Below are 18,977 nucleotides of genomic sequence, written 5' to 3' on the forward strand. Positions count from 1 at the left end.
GCAACCTTGGGAGGGTTCCATCCTACCCCTGGACTACCGACGCTGAAAAGAAAGTCTAAACCCTACACCCCGAAGACTTCCTCGGGTTCGCTGGTCGCATTTCAGCCGCAGATCACGGGACATGAGGCTGTTCTTCTAACCAGGATCCCTTACGCTGAGTGCATGCGTTTGCGTCAGCCGGGACTCGAACCCGGGTCGCAACCTTGGGAGGGTTGCATCCTACCCCTGGACTACTGACGCTGGTGAATGCTGTTAGACCCTACACCTCCCAGACTTCCCCGGTTCCGCTGGTTGCATTTCAGCCGCAGATTACGAGACAAGATGCTCTTCTCTAACCAGGATATGCTGAGAAGCTAGTTATACGAGCATGCGTCAGCCGGGACTCGAACCCGGGTCGCAACCTTGGGAGGGTTGCATCCTACCCCTGGACTACTGACGCTGAAAAGCAAGTCTAAACCCTACACCCCGAAGACTTCCTCGGGTTCGCTGGTCGCGTTTCAGCAGCACGGGATACGAAGATGTTCTCCTAGTCAGGATCTGTTACGAGGTTAGGTACACGCGTCTGCGTCAGCCGGGACTCGAACCCGGGTCGCAACCTTGGGAGGGTTGCATCCTACCCCTGGACTACTGACGCTGAAATTATTTTGTTCTGAAGGTGGTTTGCTGACAGCTTTTATCCGGGAAGTTCTCCAGCTGAGGTCCGTCAAAAGTGTGATTTTTGTTTGGCTGTCGTCGAAGAAGGGGCGTCGCTCGGTCAGGTAAGAACATCTTCTCTTAACACGATTGCGTCACCCAATTCCTGCCACTGTCTCAGGAGTGACCGAGCAGGCGAAGCACTAGCTTGTCTCCTGTACGAGATTCTGCGTAGGGACCCGTGTCGCCTTTGTATGTTCTTGTGTGGACGGGAGAGTAGACAGCTGCCTTTCTCGTGCTAAGTTAATTACGAAAGAGGACCCAACTGTCGCTGTGAGATCGAAGATCGCTGTCCACTTTGAGGTGAACGTACGGGGCACGTCCCTACAGCTGACCTTGGGTGCATGGAAACTAGAAAGGGTGCACCAGAACAGTCAGAAGCTGGCAATTTTGACCATGCCTCCGTACGCAGCAGTTCCTCATCTCAATCAGCGTTCTGTCTTTCGGTCAGGCCCCTTGTCATACAAACCCTCGCCTGCAGCACAATAACACCTCCCAGTGCATACACCTCCAGCCTCGAATGAGAACCGAGAGTGCTTATGCTGTGCCTTGAGAGTAGTCAAAGTTCTGAAAGTCACTACAAAGTGGGCTAACAAGTGAATCTTCGCTCTGCGAGAGCCACCCAAGTTCTACTGCGAAGACAGTCCTTTTTTTTAGTTATACTGGGTGCATTAGAAGCTGTACAGCTCCCACCACGACCTCACCCTCCTACTTGTTTCCCGGGAATACGCAGAACTTCTCTGCATATAGGTTGGATGTACCCTTCGTCACGTCCATCCCGATCAGGTCAACATTCTTGTTGCCAACTTGGACAGGACTGACTGCAGCCTTTTGACCACCATGCCCTGGCGAGGTCCTGTTACTCCTCCCTTGCTTGTCGTAGACATTGATACATATCGCCCCCGGCAGCTCTCGGAACTGGGGGCCCTGTGACGCAACTACAAAATGAAAGGCTTGTGTTCATGAGATGCCAAGTGGCCTTTCCACGGGCAGTCTAAAAGGAAGACAGCCTCCGTGTTATCCAGGAACCGGTCTGCTCTTCGTTATGAGAGGCTCGATTACACCTCGAGTGCAAAGCTATTCCCTTCGGAGTCTGCAGTATCCAGTAGATATGGACGAAGAGAGGATTAACACAGTAAGGAAAGTCCCAACGTGAAAGTCTTCCTGGACAGCAACCAAGCACTGCATTACACAAGTTGAGATGCTTAGGTCACGGAAAATTCTTCCGCGCTCCTCTTTTCCCCTCGTTACCTCACATCAAGTAGACTCGAGAAAATCTTGAACCCTCAGCCTGTAGTCTAGGGCCTTCGCACAGATACAACGACTTCCAGCGGCTTCTCACTCTCCTACTCACATACCCCACTTTCAACACCTCTTCCCTCCTTCCTGTGGGTGTTCTGTTGCTCCTCACTGTGAGCTCTCACCAGCAACGATGTGCCGTAGGCGATTGAGCAACCACAGGACACGCGAGGATAGCGGGGCGGATCGGCGCACGTCAGACGGTAAGAGTCTTGCAGAGGATCAAAAAGCGTGCACTCCTGTGAGTCTGTCGGCAGTTCACGCATCCTTACGAGGACGGTGATGCTGCCTTGTAGCCTGGTTTTCAAAGGGGTGAAGATTTCTATGAAATCCTCTACTGCTTCCTGACCCATGTTTAGCCAGCCTTTCTCAAAATGAAACATCTATATACATATCTACATACCCATCTACATATACCTACTTATACGTCTCAGTGTAACTACCCCATTACGCACACATATCTTACATGGTCAGATACATCTATGTATGAAACTCGTAGAACAACGGAGGCCTGCCTGCCTGCCGGACCTTCCTTTGAACCCCTCTTGACTGCGAACAGCATACCCAGCCGTCATGCTCTCTCTTCTTTTTTCACTGTCTCACCCTCATGTCTCTTTGTTGAGCGTCAAGACACTATTTTCCAACTCATCCTCCTCATTCATGACTGTTTAGTAAATACTCTCTTCATGCCTCCCGCCTCATCGAGGAGGCTGTCCTTCTATATGGCGTCTCTTGCTACTCCTCAACACTGCTCTTCGCCCAAGCAAGTGTTTGACTGTTTACTCGGAGGGGAAACGACGGGCGCTCTAACCCCTGTTTTTCATCGATTTCCTCTCTTTCTCCTTCTTGACCAGTTTCTCGTCTTTGCTTTCTCTCTTTAAATAATGCCATCTACCTCACTTCAGTTCTCCTGCTCACTCTACTCTTTCGTCGCGATTCTTCCTCCTTTTCTCCCTCTCTCACGGAAGGCATCTCCTCTCTCTCTACATACGTAGAGAGAGTGCTGCCTTCCGATATATATATATATATATACATCAGTTAGATCTCTCTGTCTACGGCATGCTCAATCTCTTTATTGTGTGTATCTTCATTACCATTAATCAGCCCTGACCACATAGAAGACGACTGAGGGTCTCTCCTTTCTTCAGAATGGTTTTCGTTTTCTCTCTTCTTTTTATCTTGAGATTGATCACCGTGTTCTTCTCTTTGCTGTTTTCCTGCTGACGTATGAAGACGACTATGGTCCGATGTGAAATAATGCTGCTCTCCTCTCCCAGTATGGAGAGCTTTTTTTTTCTCTGCGGACTTCAAGCCTGATGGAGAGGCTCTCGTTTTCTTCTCTTTTCTATGCGGGGATGAATGAGACACATGATGTCTACTGTCCTTGTGATGCTCATAGACATCAGAACTCTCCTCTTTCCCTGATGACGAAGAAGAGTCGCTCTCTTCAAATTCTTCAGCTTTTCTGCCCGTATCTATCTGTCCTCTCTTTCCACTCTCTCCCGTTCTTTTTTGAAGAAGATGCTTGTTCTTCTTCTTCTCTTCATGCATCTCCCTCGGGTCATCTTCCTTACTGTGTTCATCTGTCTTCTCCCTGTCTCGCTCCTCCTTTGTCATCTCTTCTTCTCTCCTTGTCTTCTCATGTCTGTGTCTATCTTTTTCATCCACCTCTTCTTCTTTTCCTCGTCTTCTTTCTCCTCTCCTTTCAGAGTTCTTCTTATGAGAGTCTACACCAGTACCTGCAAACTCCTGGTGTCGAGTGTCTGCCTTCTTTTTCTTCTTCTCCCCCTCCCCGGCAACCTGTTTAGCTACAAGAGCCGCAGCCCGGGCTGCCTCTGCATAGGCATACGCAGCCTTGGCATGAAGATTAGCTGAAGAAGAGAAATTCACAAACTTGGAAAGCTCTTGAGAATGTGCTTCATTCTGTGTAAATGAAGAGACCGCTGCTGATGCTGCTTGGAGTGCAGCAATAGATGCTAGGGCTGCTGATGTCACGCTTTCTGGTATAGGTGGAGATACAACAGATGAAGGCTCAGAAGAAGACGAAGAGAAGGAAACCTTCGAGGAAGTAGTGCCAGGGTAAGACGATAAAGAAGGAGAATAAGAAGCGATCGAGAAGGAGGGGGAAGAAGGAGAAGAAGAAGAAGAATCCGTCACCGATTGAGAAAGAGCTGAAGACGGAGAGATCGATGTCTTTGTATCTTGATCAATATTCGAAGGGGGTAATGTATGACCTGGATGTTTCTCATCCGGGTATAAGACATTCAAAAGAATAACTCCAGTTAAAGAACAAACTAAAGTCAAAACGAGAATAGACGGACCTGATAAGAACAGCAAACAAGAAAAAGAGAAGGAATGAAACAACGTAGTGATGAGGAAGGGATCGAACACAAGATATCTGATCTGTTGGCACTACTCTATAGGAAGCAGGCAAGATCAGCAAGAGAAGAAACAACCGACAACATTAAGAAGGAAAGCCATAGAAATTCACACGACTTCTCCCTTTGAAGGACATCAAGGCGTACACGTTCACCGCTTTCCAACCACCTATATCATATACATATATATGTCTACATGCATATACATGTATTGGCATTTCTATACATATATATAGCACCAGATGCATATACTACCGCATGCATACGTATACTTCCCAGTAAGGAACTGACTGTCTGTCGGTGTGCTTTGCTTGATCAATGTAGAGGCACGCATGCTGATAATGATACGGATACAAAAAACACGAGAAGGTCTCCCAGGAAACACGACTTCCCCCTATGAACGTACACTTTCTCTAGAGCCTCTCCTTGTGTTCCCATAAAGAAGATGGCTATCTATCTATCTATCTGTCTATCCATCGATCCAGGCACATACATGTATAGATATGTCTGCATGCACAAACATCTGCACATACTTGGTTTGCAAGGTATCGGTACCAAAGCTACGACGACACCAGAAAAACGCTCTCTCATTGACTTAACGCAATGTACCCCTTCCTCCAGGGGTGTGTGTAACTATCATGCATATGGGAGAAAGGAGAGAAGACGATCATCGTCTCCTTCCACATACAGACAGGTGTATAGACAGAGAGACATACAAACTCTAAAGTGTAACGACTCTAGCTGATAGCCACCTACACACAGGAACACCGCATGTGTTAGACGTAGATCCGTTCCGCAATGCACGAAGAGTCTTACACATCAGTGTCCAGCCGAGTACGTGATTACTAGAGACGAGACAAAGAGAGAAAGGAGAGGAGGAAGAGATCTATAGAGGTTCCACACCAAAAATGACAGAGAGGTGAATTGAGTGTGCTAACACACCAAGCTTATCGTTGTAATTGATAGGCTCTTTTCTCTCCAAAGCTCGTGCTCGGCGTAGATACACCTGAACGCATGCAGAGTAGATCAAACATCCGATGTATACTCAAGACAAGATATCTACACATACAGTGGAGTCTTTTATGCAGGGTCTTAGCCAAGATTTCTCCACACGCATCCCACAGCCATACTGTTGACCCGGTCATCTTTATGTGTATGTAGATCAATAGATACCTACAAGTCTATTTGCCTCGTACGCATAGCACAGGATCTCCCTACAGGACAGTACCGGCCGACAGGGGGCAGAGGTATGCAGAAACAACCTCCGTCTACATCCATGAGCGTATCTACACACACACATGTGTACACGTCTATACATGAGTATACAGGGCTAGATCTATCTCACCTCATCCGTGTATCGTGCACTCCTCTAGTAAGCACCGGTGATCTATGTGGAACGAAGAGACTCTACTCCGACGTCTTCTGCTACTTTTTATTTTCTTGAAGGCCCTTCCACTCTGAAGTCATTTTGATTTGCTTACCCAGAAGGAATAGGCGATAAAGAAGACAGCGACAGGAGCCATAACGAGGCCTGCCAGTCTTCCTATAGGATCTCCAAAGTTCATAAGAGTGATCGAGAGTGTTGCAATAAGAACTGCTGTATTCATCCATTGAAGTAAAGTCCTTTCATTAGCAAAGAAGGTCTTGGGCTCAACACGGACAGTCGCACCTCCGCTTCCTGGTCCTACTAAGTTTCCAGCTTGAGGAGATGTAGAAGAATACGAAGGATGGATAAGTCGTCGTGCAGATCTTCTCTTATTCCAAGGGAAAAGACATGTAGCTAAACGTCTACAGCGACCCCCTGCTGTACCTCTCCTTCTGCTATTGGGACTATTCCCTTCGACATCTCCTCGAGTAGGCGTTGATGACGACGTGTGATTTTCTTCACGAAGAGGAGGAGAAGAAGAAAACAGACCCGCACCACACAAACGCCGACACCAGGATGGACGAAAACAAGCTGTATACCAAGAAACGGAACGATGAGACGGACGTGAAAAAAGAGAAGAAGAAGAAGGTTCACGCCCTCTCCCAGCACCTTGTTCTTCTTCTTGTCTCATTCCTTCTCCTAATAAAGGTTGTCGAAGTAAAGTTCTCGCCGTATTAGGCGGACGATATAGAGCACTGCCTTCAAGGATCGACGAAGAAGAAGGATGTAGAGGACCAGGAGAAGATGTGGAAAGAAGAAGAGGTGTTGAGGTATACAGGCCTGAAGATCTACGAGACTGGCAACAGGGCGGGCCACCTGACGATGCACCCCCTGCCGGATGATGATGGTGATGATCAAACTCCGACGTTGTTACAGATGGAGGACACTTAGAAGAAAAAAAAGAAAAGAAAGAAAGAAAGAGAGAAATGAGCTTGTGTAAGGGACATGCTCTCGTGAAGTTTTTGTTTCGATTCTGTATCTCTATCTGTAGACACGACTATAGTTATACCTTGGTATGAGCATTCATTCCGTCTAGATGACCTGAAGTGAAGTTTCGTGAGGTATTTGCGTTCGCCTCTTATCTCCATCTCGCCTCTCTCACACAGGCTTGCTTGTCGAGAATTCGTCCTTTGAACTCCCTACCCGACTGTATGTACACGCCGTGTCTTTCCTGTTCAAATCCATCTAGCCTCCGGATGTATCGCGTACTGTCCGGTTGCATGGTGGTACTGGTGCGACTACTAGTAATGATAATAGTCGTCATGGTAGTAGGAGTAACAGTACTAGACGGATGTCTGCCCGCCTCGATAGTACGTACAGATATGCAGACGACGCGGTGTGTGTACGTCCGCTCTCGTGTGCACCGTTGCATGTGTAGAAATGTCCGTACATATGTATGCTCACATATATCTAGAAACCATATATATATATATATAGGCTACCAGGGGAGAAGACGATGCCTCGAATGCACACGCGGCTTGCTTCCGGCATCTAGCGTATCTTGTTTTCTCTCTCCCTCTACCATCTACTCGCGCACACTCTATCTGTGTCGGTGTTTGGAGGTTGACATATATGTGTAGACATACAAATGTGTGTATCAGAGAGAGAGTTCTAGGGAGGACGTGATATGCCACCAGACAACAAGGAGTTTGCTTACCTCATGAGCACGTGATTGCAATTCATGAACAAGAGACGCAGACGTTCCTTTATGAACGACATCTACGGCACTTCCTCTATACCCTCTCAGCATCATTCCATCGTCGTTCATCTCTCCTCCTCCTCGTCTACCGCGGCTTTCTTGCTTTCTTCCTTCTCCTTCACCCCCCGTTCCTTCTCCTCTCTCTGACATTTCTCTTCTGGTGCCATGATGGCTTGTCTTGTTCTTGCCATCAGAAGACATCCTGTCTTTCCCTTGTTCCGTCTCTTCTCTCTCCTTGTCCTCTCCCCTCCCTCTTCCTTCTTCTTCGCTATCTTCATCATACATCGCCCCGCTACTCGTGTAAGCCAACCAAGGAGGAAGAAGAAGGCCCCGAGAGGAAGAAGGAGAAGTAACAAGTTCTTTGTCAGCTCTTTTCTGAAGACGATCTTCTTCTCGTTTTCCCTCCGCGTCCGCTGATTCAAGTCCCGACGCCTGTAAGGAAGACTGCTCCAAGCTTCGCTGCTCCAACCTGCGCAGCTTTGCGGTGTACATACACCCGACGCCATGGGCGAAAAGCGAAAATCCTCGTACTTCCGTCACGGTAGAAAGACCTAACCGGTCAAAGACCAAGAGAAAAACATCATCCATACAAACACACACTGTAGATACACCACATAGAGATGCCTCATTCGTTCGTATACGAGAAAGCCTGTCCCACCGCTACCCAACTAGAACACACGGAATAACGGCAGTCAAATCTTTTCTCTACTAAGCTGAGAAATTCTACGCTCTTTTGAGCCGAACGAAGAGGAAACGCACAACAAAACAACAGGCTTTTCTGCACACCGCCAGAAGTCCGCGTGAAAGCAAAAGCAGAGGAGAGACAGGAAAACAGGAAATGCAGAGAGTATTCGAGCTGTATATACAGCTAGAAGTCGCTCACTCTGTGGGCACCCCATCCTCTTCTCTCCCCTCAGATGCGGATCTTCTGCAACTCCTCTGCCTTTCGAGCCTCTGCTCCTGCCATCTTCTGCCGGGAAAAGAGGAGTTACTAAACATACCGACAGCTACACCTCTAGCCCACCGCTCCAACATGGATATACGTATGTATGTAGATGTTTATGTCAGTGTACTTTATAGAGCGATATAGATATATACTTAGATACACATCTACATAGATCCTTGTGTACGGGTCCGACACGAGATGAGCATGGCAAGTAAGTATTCCACTCATGAAGATCTTCAGTACAGTCAAGAACACACGCTATATATAGATGTCTATATTCACATAGCTGTGAGATGAGTCTATGAATCTCCTCACGTTCCTTGGTTGCCATCTGCTAGGAAACAGGTATCTGCGTGACGGCGCTGCTTTCACACACGCAAGAGTAATATCTTCACATTTCTTTAGTTAGGCAAAGATCCACTTCGACCAACGAAGACGAAGAAAGTAAGGAAGAGAGCAAGAGAGGAGGAAAACAAGAAAAGCACGCATGTGCTGTTTGACAAGACACCAGCAGAGAAAAGCAAAAAAGAGCAGACGACGTGAGAAGAAGATTGCTTGTTACCTATCATTTCACTTAGCAAGTCATCAAAGGTCTTTCTGGAAGAGAAAGAGAAAGAGGCTGAAGGAGAGGAAGGTGGCAAAGCAGGAAGATCTTCTTGTGAAAGAGAAGGGTATCGATGGAGCTGAAGAAGAGAGCTGAATGAGGATGAGGACGAAGATGAAGGATAGGAGATATTCAAGATGCCCCATGGAAACGCTTGCACATCATCCGCTGTTAAGGCTTCTGTTTCCGAGCGAAGCCATTCTAAAGACACAGAGAAAGCGAAAGAGACAGAAAGAATGAGAAAACGCGTACAGCAGACGGCAGGATCCTTTTGATGTTATTCTGAGAATGAGAGACCCTTGAACTATACTCACACACATGCATTACATATATATATATATATATATATGCAAGCCCAAACAAGGGTACAACGTTCTACAGTTGTGTATGCGCCCCATCTTACTGGATCTTCCTGCATATAGACGCATCCATACGTAGCGTCGATTCATACAACTGAACGTCTGCCGCACGCATCCCACTACAGCCATACATATTTACATAGCCACATACATATGGGGAGAAATCTCGAAAGAGACGACAGCATAGAAAAAGAACGAGGAAGGACCGAATAACAAGAAGAGTGTGGAGAGGAGAGAACTCACGGGTCGCCGGCAGTGAACGATTGAGCTCTCTCGAGAAGCGGACGTCTTCATCGACATTGATGTAGACAGTACCATCTTCATTCCTGGAAAGAGAAAAAACGACAGAGCCTACCCTTTCTGTCATCCGAGATGTTAACAGCTGTGTGGCTATCTCTCTCGCTTCAGTGTACGGTGGGTATGAAGAGTGGAAAGGCGGGGTGCATGTATATCTTCATGGAGACATATAAACAAATACCTCTATACACTGGAGCCTACCTGATATGGATATACATTAAGAACCGGGAGAGACTGATAACCTCACACACTTGTATAAATACAGCCATGTAGGTAGATAAATCTCCACTTGACTTCATAGTCTGCATGCTTGTAGAATAAGTGTATATACACCTACCTATATTGAGTTCTGTAGAACCAAGTCCTTACGCATGGCTTGACTTTTCTATTTTGAACTGCCTCCCACACTGCTGTCAAAACACCCCGCATATTATCTTTCCTTTTTCTTTTCTTTTCTTCTTCTGCTTGCTTCTCGTTCTTTTCTTTCTCTTCGCCTTTCTTCGCAACTCCATCTACCCCGGACGAATGATCCGCTACGACAGCAGACGAGGTAACACGACTCTGTTGATTTCCCTGGAAGGATAAGGAAGACATCGCATATTCGGAGTTGAGGACTTCACTAAGGAAAGCCTCAAGGCTTGCAAAACGACCTTGCAGAAGAGACTGGAGATGCTTTTGCGAGATGACAGTGCTGAAGGGAGAAGGAGGAGTAAGCGACGATGGAGACGTTGATGAGCCGGCGCTTCCACGAGTCTATACCAAAAGAGAAAAGAAACGATACAAAGCAAAGGAATGAGGCTAAAACAAATGTCGAGTTGTTGAACTTCACAGGTCTGAGAGACTGCTGTGCGGTGTATGTACACTTGATGAAGGGTGAAGGTTGGCTGAGGAGATAGGTGACATGACAAAGAAGGAGAACAACGAGACGAGAGGTGTAAGAAACAATAGCAAACAGGATTTCTTCCAAAGTTTCCTTCGAAATTCACATTTACACACGCAGAAAAGTCTTCGGAGGCACGCGCATGGAAGTCTTCATAGACATAACCACCCACACCCATACATAGCATCCTACATGTACATTCCCATATCTCTCTATATACTATATACACAGACGTGAATCTCTAGATAATACACATATGTCTCCATGTATGACTAGCGCCTTCCTTCATCCAAGGCAGCAGTGAGTGCCGTGAGTGGAGGGGAGACGCGTCGTTCCGCATGCGAGCAAAAAGAAAGATGAGCCCACCAACAATACAGCGGATTTGGTCGGCTTGCGATATAACGTTAGGTTTGTGCGTCTCGCTTCTTCAGCTAGCCATGACGACGATCGAGATGTGTGTCTGATGGCTAGATCATATCAGATTCTCAGAGGGAATCGCGTGGGTGTTAAGTAGGAAGGCTTCTATGCCGAGTGACTGAAGAAGAAAAGAGACATGGTACGGCATCCATCACGAACACCACTACCAGAAAAACATCCAAAGAAGTGATAAGCCGTCTTCTTCTTCTTCTCCCAGACAGGGTGAATGACGGACGCAAATGGAATGAGATGAGTGAGAGTCGACACTAACGTGCGGAAAGGTATAGACGCATGTATCTATCAACGCGATTGTATGAAGCAAGGAGAGCACTTACTAGAGGAGAGGGATGAAAAATGACATCTTCCTGAAGATCCCATGAGGCTTCATCAGGATGAGAAAGCTCAAGGACCACCAGACGTGAGCTAGACGCAAGGGCAGCTTGACCCTGCCAGCGTACACGAGGAATACGAGGCTTCATAGAACTCTCACTCCTTCCGCTCTCCTCTTCCTTCTCAGAGAGCAATGCCGGTGTGATCCATGGGCGCTAGAAAGAAAGAAACAAAGTGAAACAGTTTCTCGTGTGCTTGGTCTCAAACATGTCAAGGCGCCATAACGGGAGCCGAAGGGCACGCCTCGTTGGTGCCCACGAACAGGCGTACCCGGCCGCTAAGCAATATACATAACCGATACATACATATGTATCTGTACATGTAGATACGGATATCTTTCCCCTTCGAACGCGATCTGAATTCGAATATATACATACATGTTCGTGAGTGCACACAAACTACATATAACTATGGAGACATACAGGACGCCGTGTTGGTCTTTGGATAGTTGATTATCGAGGTATGTAGTTCTGTAGATGGCTATACACATATATGTTGATAGATACAAAGGAAGAGAGCCAGCCAGAGGGAGTTGAGAAAGTGCATGACGAAACTCACAGCAAGTTGTAGGCATAACAAACGGAGAGAGGGAAGTCGCCTGGCTCAGTGGTCACCTCCTTCAACAACCCGCCTAGGAAAGTGGCGAGAGTTATGTATGAGTATGTATGTATGTCTACGGATGAATATGTATGTCTATGAATGAATGTGTTTGTCTGTGTATGTATATCAGGAGATGTATGTGCTTTTCTGGCGATGGAGAGAGAGACAGGATGCTCTTGAACTTGTTTCTTACTGTTGAGATGTAAAAGAAGAATTCATCATTCTCTAGATAGACTTCCCACGTAGGAATCTTCCCTCCTCCTAGAACGACAGCCGTTTTCTTCTTCTTCTCTCTTTCCTTCTCCTTTTCTTCTGCAGACAAAAGACTAGTTTGGGCGATGAAACTTCTTCTGTCCTCTTGACTCGTAGAAGGCGAAGTCACATGCACACCCCCAGCCACCGTGAGAGAGAGATGCTTTGCAACGAACACCTTGATCCTAGTAAAGATAAAGAAAAAAAAGGAAGTTTCGCAAACAGAGACAAGATAGGAGAGTCCTGACTACAAGAACAAAGAGGGACAGAGACGCATGCACACCAACCGTACGTACACCTCAACAGGGACCGGTACGGAGGGGAGCATCTCCCAGGACTATGAACGTGTATATGCATCTTGATTCTAGTTCTATCTACATATCTACTGGATCTCTGTATACCCGCTTATCTACGCCTTCTTCGTATTTGTCCGTCTGTGTTTCTGTGTCTACCGGGCGACCATTTAGCTAAGCCTATCTATATACCTACCTGTCTATCCGAACCTATGTCCGAATCAATCGCAAACAAGCATACCTACTTGGTTTCGATCCTTCCTCCACACATTTGAAGCCGGCTATGGTTCGTTGCCATTCCCAAGTCACCGACCGTAAACGTAGGAGCAAAGAAAGAATACATAGAGAGGGTCACACACCATTGAGATTCTCTTCAAGTCTGTTCTTAACGAAGGAGATCAAACCTGCCCAAATCAAGAGGATGGATCACGGGAAGTTGTGTGTGCATACACCTCGGGGTGTCTGCATAGCGGAAAAGAGCGTTGCTTGTTTCTTTCTGTCCATCACACGCTACACCATCACTCCTGTCCCTACCATCGACTGAAGGGATAGCTGCACTACCTGTAGACATCCTGCACCCCATACATACATTTTCATACGTACATACAAGAAGTGTATACATACATCATAGAAGACCTTTATCTTCAAACGTGTACTGTCATGAATTTCTCTCTCACTTATACTGAACTTACTTCATCAGTTCATCGGGAGGAACAAGATACTTTCTACATATGAATGGATCGCCTTCAGATGAACCTGTTTCTTTTTCTTCTCCACCCCATTCACTCCCCCCCCCTATCGGGGAATAGAACAGAGCCCCATCGCCAGCTTTTCTTCCTTTTCCTTTCTTGTCTTGTACTGATGCATCTACTTCGTTAACGCCTTCTTCTTTTTCTTTCTCATCACCATGACCATCTCCATCAACATTACTCCCTCTGTGGTGGTCCTTCTTGTTCACCCCCTCCACCCCCCCTTGTTCTGCTCCCCCCCCACTCCCCGTTTCTAAGTCAGAAGAGAGAGGAAAGAAAGTATGCTGTTGAAGATGAGAGAGAAGATTCTTGAGAGTATAAAGAAAAGCAAATTCATTAGCAAGATGTGACAAAAGAAGAGAAAAGTTCAAATTCATGAAATCCTGTCGTACAACGCGTGACATATACCATCCTGCGGCTGAGCTTTTATGATGTTTATCATACTTCTTTGTAATTTTGCGAAAACCTGTGAAGTTGAGTCGGACAAACGAATCGAGAAAAATAACCTCCCGACCCTGGAAGTCAAGTAAATTTTCTAGCTCTAATAGCTGACTTGCGATATTCAAAAGAAGATCTTGTTGCTCTTCTTCATCATCATAGTCAAACGAATACTTTTCTCCTCCTTGTTCATCCTCTCTCTTCTCACCTCCTTTTCTCCCTCTAGTATCGTTGTTTTTCTTCTTGTTTCTCTTCATGTCTTCTCTACTCTGGCGTGTCTCTGTCTTCAGATCTTCTTCTTCTTTTTCGTCCGTTCCTCCTCTCACCTCACTTCGGACCTCGTAAAGGTTCTTTTCTCGTTGATCTTCTTCATCACGGCGACCTCTAGAGAAATCGTTTTCTTCCTTCTTCTTTTTCTCCCCATCGTCATCTTGTTCGTCTGCCTCTTTCCGCTGCTCTCCTTCCTTGTAGTACGAACTGCCACTTGCTTCCGCTACAACCCTTGAAGCAAGAAAGATATACTTCTGAATCTCTTCATACTTCTCCTTCTTCTCTTCTGAAGAAAGCGGCGAAACCGCCTGACCGCCCTCCGAGGATGAAGGTGATGATAGAGCATTCTTATCTAACCATCCTTGAAAGAGAAGAAGAGCGTTGTGAAGGTAAGATAGCCCCTCATGGATGTCATCAAGATCACCCAGAATCTCAAAGATTTTGCCTCGAGAGAATGAATTGACTTTCTCTAGTTCATGATTCAGTAGGTCCTGGAAACGTGACTCTGGTGGTCTGTTGCATATACACCCCAGAACAAGTCGAACAAATGCCCTACTGATCGATTCTCCATACATAAGAGGGAAAGGAGTACGTGTTTTCACGTACAGACACACCTATCTCCTTCCCTTACCTTCGTTCTTCTCTCTCAGGACAGTAAGTCAAGAGAGTAACCCTTCATACATGTATATCATACATAGACAGACATCATAAGCGTAGTGTAATGTCGGGTATGTGCGGGGGAGGTATGTACAGAGAGGGAATGGTTAAGACGGAGGAGTTCAATGGAGGCTTATATGGAGTAGCCGAGGTGTGTAAGTCTTCATAGAGAAAGTATCTGAGGTGAATATACATGTCTATATGAGTCAGAGAGCCCCGGCCCTGAAGCCGCTACTTGTATCTACACATAGCACGTATATACATCCAGGAGGTATACAGCGAAGAGCTACTGTACGTGTATGCGTAGACACACGCATGTGATGGAACGAGGAAGCAAGAAACAACCAGAGGCGAGGACTAGGCAGAGTTAGATAGGACTCGCAAGAAGCCGATACAAAGACACCAAAAGAAATGTGTCTCTACGAACACGATCTCCACCTTCACAGGGCTGTCACAGACACTGAATCGTCTCTCATATCCACTGATCTTCCTTGTTCATCCTATGGGGTGTCTATACAGACAGGTAGATCTAAAGAAGCTCGCACAGAGAAACGTCCATCTATTGCCTCGTCACCCGTGAAATCCCGAGAATCACTGAAGGGAAGTGCTCCTCTTACTCCTGTGAGAATTTGACCTTTCACCTTCTTCTCTTCCTCTCACTCGAGGGAGACTATTATAGATGCACATACGTATACAGAGAGAGAGCCACAGGGGAGAATTCAAAGAGATTCTGATTTCTTGTTCCTCGCCATGAGAAAAAAGCACTAGCTCCAAACAACAAAAAGAGCAAGAAATGGAGCAAGAAATGTTCGTATTGTTCGTCGATGGCCTTACCTGAACATAGAGCCTGTAAGGGCATCTGTCTGGTTGAAGTTTGAGACAACATCCCGGACTGTACATACATGTACGTCACTCCCTGTAATAACTTTGATAGCTTTCTTCAGTTCTTTGTAAGAGATATACTCCTTCAAAAAACGCAGATCAGCTCTCGCTGACAACTCCTTAGAAAACTTCATCTCGCTAAAGGTCTCTCTGGAGGTCTTGTTCTTTCACACAAAGCTCGAGGTATGTACGACGGCAGATAGATAGTGTAAAGGAAGAGGAAAAGAGAGAGAGAGAGAGACTTGACGGGAAGCGCACGCACAAGGAAGGATGATATGAGAAGATGACAGGGAGAAAAAGGAGGAATGTCGAAGGAAGGAGATCTACGAAAAGAACAGAGTTTTTTCCGGGGCGAACAGAGGTTTTTTCTACGGGAGAGACAAGTATGAGGAGAGAGCACAATAGATTAGCCTTAGAAGAGCGAAAGAAAGGAATGTGTCAAGTAGAGAAAGGGCAGAGCAACAAATGAAAGACACAGAGGTTTAGCAAACCTCTCTCCCTTCCCTCTTCCTTCTCCTCCTTTCCTCTCTTCTTCTCTCTCTTTCTTCCGAAGTCTATCATCTTCCAGAAAGGACAGCGTGAAAGTGTTGGATTGAGAAAAAGTGTTTAGCTTGGACGGTTTTTGCTGAAACAAAGAAGAGCAGCATCCTCTTTGAGTCAGGCTTGTCTCTACACCACATCCGTTCTTCCCATCGACCTCTTCTTTTCTCCCGTACCCTTTTCTCTTGGCCCCTTCGTAACTTCTCCGCTGAAACAATCCTCTTGAAGATAGATCGACTCTCTCCTTGTGTGCTCAACAAGTCCCACATCCCCGCCTCTCCTCTATGTGCTTCATCTACTCAATTCCCTCTATCTCTCTTACCCTTCCAGAAAGCCTCTTTCCCCCTCTTGAGAAACAAAGAAAGCCGACCAAGGAAAAATGTAGGAGAGAAAAAAGAGGCCTGGTGAACGGCTGTCTAAGTCAAGAAAGAAAGAAAGAAAAAGAAGAATGTGTGGTGTGCTGAATGAGGAGAAAGACTGCCGATCCAAAGAGCGACATGCGAAAGCAGGGAAGCACACAAGAGGGAAAAGAATCCCTTTCTTCTGCCTCCAAGAATTTCCCGGAAATTATCGATGGAAGAAGAAACTGCAAAACTTATCGTTCTTTAACACACGCAGAAAGATGGTGGTAAGAATGAAGCGGTGCGTGACAAGATGAACGAGAAGAGAAGAATCGATTGCTTTGCTTTTTCTCTTCGTGGAACCCCCTGGGTCAATCTTCTCCCAACCCGCCCTATATTCGGAGAACAGCGGTGCCGAGACAAACATGCAGAGAGCAGATACACACCGGAGAACCTTGAATTAGACTTACTATGATCTTTGATAAGAAGGGTAGAGATATTACTAATAAGTTTTCTCCTAGCTTATCTTTCTCCAGCCGGATAGCAGAACGCCCCTCCGTTTGCATGAGCCGACTTTCGCTGTTTCTTTCTCCTCTTCGTTCGCTTCTGTCTTGTCCCTCTTCTTTCGTCTTTTTCGGTCCAACAGTCTTGAGTTCCGTTCTATCTCTTCTCCTCTTTCTTATTTTTTTCATCGTGCTCTTTTTCGCCAGTGTGGTTGTCGCCTTTCCTTCATCCAGGATGCACTACGTCCTCCAGGCTCCGTCTTCCAGTCACTTACTGTCCCTTTCGTGTGACGTTTGTCTCTCGCCGCAGGATTCCCAAGAAAAGACGGTTTTCCTTCTACGAGATCAGAAATGTCTCTACCACTGAAAGGGTGAAGCTTCTGTTTCTCTACAGGTTGTCTCCTGCCTTTCGTCATCCATCCTTTCTCTTTCTTTTCTTGGTTTTTCTCTCATCAAGACAAAGCACTTTTCTCTCGTCAGCAGTCGAGTTCTCCTTGTTTCTTTTCTCCTCTTTCTTGTTCTTTTTTTTCTCCTCTTCTTTTTGACCGTGTTCTCCTTCCTTCCATCATCAGCAACGCGACGGGACCACCGTCCGCACACTCGGCTTTCTCTTGACCGTCTCCTTTCGCGTACCCTGTCTCCGTCCCTTCTCAGTGTATCTCTTCTTATTCCTTAGTTTCTTTCTCTCCTGGGCTTTCCTTTCTCTCTCCGCGATGTCATCAACAAAAAAGTCGTCTTCTGCACAGAGTCAGTATACATCCGAAGATCTTTCACGAGCCCGACAAGCTTTTGGCCTCTTGATAGAAGTCTCGAATCTTCTCTTTCCAGAAGGGACCGGAGACGGAGGGGGAGGGGGGAGTTCAAGAAGTTCTTCATCTCCTTCTCTTGGACCATCTCCCCAGCTTCTTCTTCTTCTTACACGATTATGTGAAGAAGGATGGAATCCGCTTTTTCTTGCTCGGGTTATCTATGCCTGTCAGATGGAGAAGGCCGCGTTTCTCTCGGAATTAGACTAAGCAAATGACGAACAAGATCTCTTCTCACCTTCGATTTCTTTCTTTCCTTTTCACTATGGATTCTCTCTCCACTGACAAGTAATAGACGATGAAGAGAACTCGGAGGTTTACGACAGACTCTAGTCGTTCGCTCTGTCTCTTTGTTTCATGTCCAGGCATGTCGTCATTCTTAGTTTCATCGACATAGCTATGGTTGCTCGGTAGTTCTGTAGGTTATGCATCTATATGTAGGCGGTGTATAGATGTAAGAGGAAGTCTTTCGATACTTGAAGCGTACATGTCGATTGTCATTCTTCTGTCTGTCCTCACGTCTACATATAAACAAGCTGTAGACAATGAACAGGTGAATTTTCATAAAGAGTTGGGGGGCTTCGGAGAGAGATACGAAACGATGACCCGCCGCCCTCTCTAAGAAGAGCGACCAACACGAAGGAAGAAAGAAAGAAAGAAAAAGAAAGAAAGAACTTATTTTGTCTTTGAATAGACAGCGATAGTCAGGTTTTTGTATAAAGGCCATCGGCATTGAAGAGGGAACAGGAAACGAGAGGGTGGGGCATAGAGAAGAAGAGGAATGGAGTCTGGCAAAGACATCGCTGAGGTAATATATAAGATAATCGGAGACAAGATAAGAGGTACCATGTCTAGAAGGAAGGAGGATGGGCTGACTACATTATGCCTCGACATCTTGTGTTTTGAAAGTGAGGAATCAACGTATCCTTCATAACACTAAAACCTCACATAGACATACCTACCGCTGTCACACGTAAAAGAAGTTTGCAGTATCTACATCCGCAGCTTCAACACAATACAAAATCACAACTGGTAGAGATAGAATTTTGAAAGGGTGAGTGCGGTGGCAGGAAACAAATAGACATGGAGCCTTTTGCTTCGTCGGGCTAGTGTTAGTTCTTTTTCACTCAATATATTTCGTAAGGAGAGAAGTCGGGGACATCAATAAGCAGATGATGTCATCGTTCGTCTTCTCTGTTACTTCTCCTTCGCTTCTTTTCCTGTGATGGAAAAAAGAGACATATAGCCCAATCAACTT

The 18,977-nt window shown here is 46.2% G+C and overlaps 2 protein-coding genes across 2 annotated transcripts; one reads left to right on the forward strand and one right to left on the reverse strand.

Annotated features, from left to right (window-relative positions):
• Positions 1-1,809: 1,809 nt before the first annotated feature.
• CSUI_001635 (vacuolar transporter chaperone vtc2) lies at positions 1,810-16,724 on the reverse strand. Its single transcript, XM_068061840.1, has 11 exons — positions 15,482-16,724; positions 13,226-14,503; positions 12,182-12,425; positions 11,334-11,543; positions 10,039-10,454; positions 9,648-9,730; positions 9,004-9,246; positions 7,454-8,046; positions 5,852-6,682; positions 5,313-5,376; positions 1,810-4,313 (listed from the first exon to the last, which is right to left on the reverse strand). Exons 1-11 carry the CDS (start codon positions 15,661-15,663, stop codon positions 3,031-3,033), a joined length of 5,427 nt encoding a protein of 1,808 aa, XP_067926183.1. The 5' UTR covers positions 15,664-16,724; the 3' UTR covers positions 1,810-3,030.
• A 179-nt stretch (positions 16,725-16,903) lies between these two features.
• On the forward strand, positions 16,904-18,859 carry CSUI_001636 (uncharacterized protein). The gene has a single exon (XM_068061841.1). The coding sequence runs from the start codon at positions 16,975-16,977 to the stop codon at positions 17,278-17,280; it is 306 nt and encodes a 101-aa protein (XP_067926184.1). The 5' UTR covers positions 16,904-16,974; the 3' UTR covers positions 17,281-18,859.
• The last annotated feature ends 118 nt before the right edge of the window (positions 18,860-18,977 follow it).

Source organism: Cystoisospora suis, assembly GCF_002600585.1.
Source record: "Cystoisospora suis strain Wien I chromosome Unknown contig_662, whole genome shotgun sequence".
NCBI classification, from domain to species: Eukaryota; Apicomplexa; class Conoidasida; order Eucoccidiorida; family Sarcocystidae; genus Cystoisospora; species Cystoisospora suis.

Excerpts from the sequence above, each read along its gene's own strand:
- CSUI_001636 (XM_068061841.1), top strand. The coding sequence starts at position 16,975 with ATGAGCCGACTTTCGCTGTTTCTTTCTCCTCTTCGTTCGCTTCTGTCT.
- CSUI_001635 (XM_068061840.1), bottom strand. The coding sequence starts at position 15,663 with ATGAAGTTTTCTAAGGAGTTGTCAGCGAGAGCTGATCTGCGTTTTTTG. Across the intron at positions 10,455-11,333 it reads TTTTTCATCCCTCTCCTCTA|ACTCGTGGAAGCGCCGGCTC; the intron begins GTAAGTGCTCTC and ends CTTTTGGTATAG. Across the intron at positions 6,683-7,453 it reads TGCAATCACGTGCTCATGAG|TGTCCTCCATCTGTAACAAC; the intron begins GTAAGCAAACTC and ends TTTTCTTCTAAG.